Below are 4,705 nucleotides of genomic sequence, written 5' to 3'. Positions count from 1 at the left end.
TGGTTACAAAGTACATCATGAAAATTTTATTTAGTAACAATCCATTAGATTTCACGTTTTAAGTAATGTATTCTGAGTACTTTGTGATTACTTTATAATTAAATTAATACTTTACTTGTATTGTGTGAACATGTAATCCATAAGAAAGTAACGGTTCTCTAAATATTGGTATTTTAAAATGTAGTGTAATCGAATTAAAGTACAGAATATTTGTAATCTGGATCAGATGTAATCAGTGAGTCTCCAGCACTCACTTGATGCAGATGAAGTTGTATCTATCAGTTTCAGGGCGGCTGATCCAGCGAGTATCATTCTTTCGAATGACTCCGGATCTGACCGTCTTATCACATTCGTCCGGTCCGCTGTCATAACCAGAAGCCCACTGATCATAGCACACGGTCTGACCGTTGACCCAGAACCAGATCCCCACTGTGCAGGAGTGACGCAGACCCAGCCACACGTGATCAGAGAGAGCGCTCGAGGTCACATTCATCACCCGCTTCTGCATCTGCTCCGAATCCACCGACACCAGGTCCATGCTCATATTTCTGCAGTATCTCAGAGCTTCAGACCACGTCTTATTCTCTCGGATCAGAACCAGTTTATCTGGAAACAAACAGAAAGTGAAGCATTTAAACACAGGAACTCATATGAAGAGTGTTGAGTTAAAGCAGCGGAGTTTCTCAAACAGACTTCCTGAGTTTATGGAAACTAAATAATTAATGAAAAATGTATATATTTAAATGAGGCTGCACAATTAATCAAAATGAATCTGAAGTCATGATATAGCTTTAGTGTGATAATCAAATCAAAGTCTGATGTGTTGTGTTTCAGAGTGAAGCGTGGCACTGTGTTCATTTACACACCAGCAGCTTCTAAAACAGTGCTTTCAGCGTTCACATTAAATACTGCTTCACATTAACACTGAGTTTAATGAGCATTTGAGAACCCAATGTGTGTAAACCCAGTTTACATCATTTACCAATGTGCATTTTTTTCTAACTTTTTTTTTTGTGGACAGAAGTTTACAGCTTTTCACTAATATTCACCAAAACAAAAGCCTGAGGATTAAAAGTTTGAAACTGAAGAATTTAAAACATCATTATTAGTATTGTCTCTTGTAGTTTGAAATAAAATGATTTAATTGTACATGGCAGTGAATTCACAAAAGTAATATTTGTTTTCGTTTTTATAAAAAGAGTTATTTTATTTGATTAGCTGCATGTCTTGTGATCATTAACTGACATCAGAGAAGCATAAATGTGTGAATGTTTTGTCAAATTATTGAAACATTAATTTAAAGACTTCAAGAAATACTTTCACTGACAGAAACTCTGGGAATTGCTGGTTAAAGGAATAGTGCAGTCACACTGTAATGATGAGAGAGTTTCTGTAGTTTAACAAGTAGATGTTCAACAGCTCAGATGATTGATCTACTCACCATCATAACACACAAAGAGATGATGAACTGAACAACGCTCGTCTGTCCATCCTCCTTCACTTATACCAGTTGATACACAGATGCTTTTATTGCCATCTCTGCTATTGGGTTGACCACTGCTCCAGAGAGGGGATATAAATTTGCTGTTGTCTGACCAAACCCAGAATCTTTGCAGACCGATCCAGGCTTGATTAGGTGAAGTTAGGTTCTTTATCTGTTCATTCTCACTCTCATTCCTCACACTGGCCAGATCTGTGTGTTTCTCTCTGCAGTGTTTCTGAGCTTCAATCCAGTTCTTTTGCTCCTGTACAGGGACGAATCCTTTACTGCTGCCTTTAAAAGAGAAAAACATATGTCTGATATTGATTTAAAGAATAAAATACATGTTCTTTTTCCTCTTATTTACCAAGAACAAAAAACTAATCTAATTGTGGTTGATTGTTCAAGTATCAAGTATTTTAGAACATTTCTGTTTTAATCACATAATCAAGTCACATGTATTTTATTCAAAATAAAATAAGTGTCAGTGTTGCAAAGTTCATCAATTACTCAGAAACCAGTTCAATTCAGCTAAGAGCAGCTTTAAAGAAGATAATAGTGTCAGTTTGGTTCATTAATAGTGCAAAGTTCATCAGATATGTAACATTCAGCTGAACTCACCATTATAGCAGATGAAATATCTTGTTGTTCTACAGTCTACATCATGCCATTGTCCATCATTGTTCATATAAATACAGTCTCCATCTCCATTTGGTTGATCTGGTCCCCACTTCCTAAACTGAGACTCATCTCCTCTGTAGAAGTCAGAGTAATTCAGAGACCAAACCCATGCGTCCTGCAGCCCAATCCAGACACGGTCAGCACTGATCACTCTCTGTAGGAGCTGATTTGTGTCATTCTGTTCATTCTTGTCATTGATAGAGACCAGATCTGTGTATTTCTCTCTGCAGTATCTCTGAGCTTCAGTCCAGTTCTTCTTCTGATTCACAAAGTGATACTGACGCGGAGACGAACTGACCACGACTGAGGAGAGACACATTCACACAGATCTCACTCATTATATCCACACTGTATTTCAAGAGCTCAGAGTTTCAGTATGTGTTTGATAAAGTGCTCTGAATGGTGTTTTTGTACGTTCAGTGTTTCTACAGGATTTGGTGAGACTGTGGAGCTCTAGAGGAAGAACATTGAGTGCACTTTAAAGATAAACACATGAATGTGCTGCATTTCCAGAGATTTGATTTTCAGTGACCAAACCGAATTCTTTGGATCATCTTGAACTTGAAAGTTGGCTCAGATCTCTTTTAGTTGTGACAGCACTAACACTAACTATCAGCACTAGTACTAGTCAAGCACTCACCTGTGAGCAGAACAGACATCAGTGTGATTCTCTCCATTTCTGAGGGAAAAACAGAAATCAGTCTCAATAAATGAAGCAGACGCTGAACATCTGACCAGATTCAGAACATCAGATCATGTCATTTCTGCTTTATCATCGCTTATTAGATTCTACATCAGTTATAAATACACACATGAAGCTCCTGAAGCTGATGTGTGTCACGATTCAGTGTGAAAATACACTGAAAATACATCAAACTTACAGTAAAAGCAGCTGTGGTTGCCTGAACTTTACATAAAAAAATACAGCAGCAACATTTAAGGTTTACAGATTTAAGTTGAATTCACAGAAAAACATTTTACTGTACATCATTTGTGAAAATATTTCACTAAATTAAATTAAATTAAATTAAATTAAATTAATGCATTTAGCAGACGCTTTTTTCCAAAGCGACTTACAGTGCATTCAGGCTATCAACTTTTACCTGTCATGTGTTCCCGGGGAATCAACCCCCCAACCTTGCTCTACCAGTTGAGCTACAGGAACACGAACTGATATACTGTAATGCTAATATAGCAACCTAACCCTAACCCTAACCCAACCTAATATAGCAAAATCTTTAAAACACTGACAACCTTAAAAACAGATTGTAATATAGTTAAAAATAATAAATCTACTATATGAATGAAACAATGACACAAAGGACTATAAAATTACATTTCTAGCAGTTATAAACAGTATGATACAGTTATCAGATTTTTACTGTATCTTTTTAATGTTTTACTAGAAAGAAATATGATCAGTTTTTACAGTGTATTGTTTTATGCTGCATGTTTCTGCTGTTAAGTTCACACAGACGTTATGATCTGGTATTGCATTGCTGTTGTAAGTAGGTTTTGCTCATGTAATAGAGTATAATTTGTTTAATTGATAAATATAGTACACAAATATATTTAGGACACACTTGGGAAAGTTTTTCTCTGTAATTTTTCTCTATAAAAACCCAGATAGCAACAGATAAAATGAGGAAACTCCACACATTCACTAGTTAAACAGTGATCAGTTTAATATAATGTGATAAACACTGATATATCAATCATATTATGATCAATGTAAAGTTATAACTCAGAGTCTCTTACCTGTAGATGTTGTGTTTCAGGTGTGTTTGTGTTTCTTCTTTTATCAGAACAGACTGATATCACCGATCCTCTCTCTTTCTGCTCCTCCCATCTTTGGTTCCCTCCCTTCTTTACTCCTTTCTGTGACTTGTTTGTTTCTTTGTTCAGGTTTGTTTCCTTCTTTTATAATAGAGAAATGAATAATAGTGAGAAAAGAAACACTTTTACTGAGGGTTTCCTGCTTTCAGATGTTTGAACTCCACATTAATTGTACAGCTCTGAACTGGATTGTTGACTCGTTTGTATCCTTTTTTAATTTCTCCAGGGAAACATCTGAGATAAAGTTGAAACTTGAGAATGAGAATGCTGAGGACTGAAAGAAAGCAGTTTATTTTTTGTTAATTATTTTGAATAATTGTTTAATTAATACTAGTGTTATTCCTGTATCATTTCTTCTGTTTATCTTATTTGAATTTTTTCCATTTTAATTTACATATTTTTATTTTTATTTTTACGCAGCTGATAGTCATGAATGTCTCAGTATCCCTCAGAGATGAATAATCAAATACGGGACAGAATTTGAATGTGTGCTGTTGTTATTCAAGAAAAAAAAAATCAAGAAAGTCTAACCAGAAAACAAGGAGCACTTCTATGTAAAATGCTAAATCAGCAGAAAAACAATAAGAGTTTAGTCTCTTGTGCTTTGTATTTGTTTATTATTGTTGAGTGCTTCTTGTATGTATATAATCAAACTTCAACCAAAGTGCAATATTTTGGATGTGTGTGGTGCAGAGTTTGAGCTGAATT

General features: G+C 35.3%; 1 protein-coding gene across 1 annotated transcript; it reads right to left on the bottom strand.

Moving 5' to 3' along the window:
* Nucleotides 1-250: 250 nt before the first annotated feature.
* Nucleotides 251-4,054, bottom strand: LOC113040878 (macrophage mannose receptor 1-like). The gene is made up of 5 exons (XM_026199077.1): nt 3,920-4,054; nt 2,802-2,840; nt 2,102-2,464; nt 1,508-1,774; nt 251-606 (listed from the first exon to the last, which is right to left on the bottom strand). Exons 2-5 carry the CDS (start codon nt 2,836-2,838, stop codon nt 251-253), a joined length of 1,023 nt encoding a protein of 340 aa, XP_026054862.1. The 5' UTR covers nt 2,839-2,840; nt 3,920-4,054.
* Nucleotides 4,055-4,705: the final 651 nt, after the last annotated feature.

The sequence above is a fragment of the Carassius auratus genome, chromosome 23 (genome assembly GCF_003368295.1).
Source record: "Carassius auratus strain Wakin chromosome 23, ASM336829v1, whole genome shotgun sequence".
NCBI classification, from domain to species: Eukaryota; Metazoa; Chordata; class Actinopteri; order Cypriniformes; family Cyprinidae; genus Carassius; species Carassius auratus.
The sequence above is the reverse complement of the archived record's forward strand: the minus strand, read 5'-3'. Positions and strand labels throughout refer to the sequence as shown.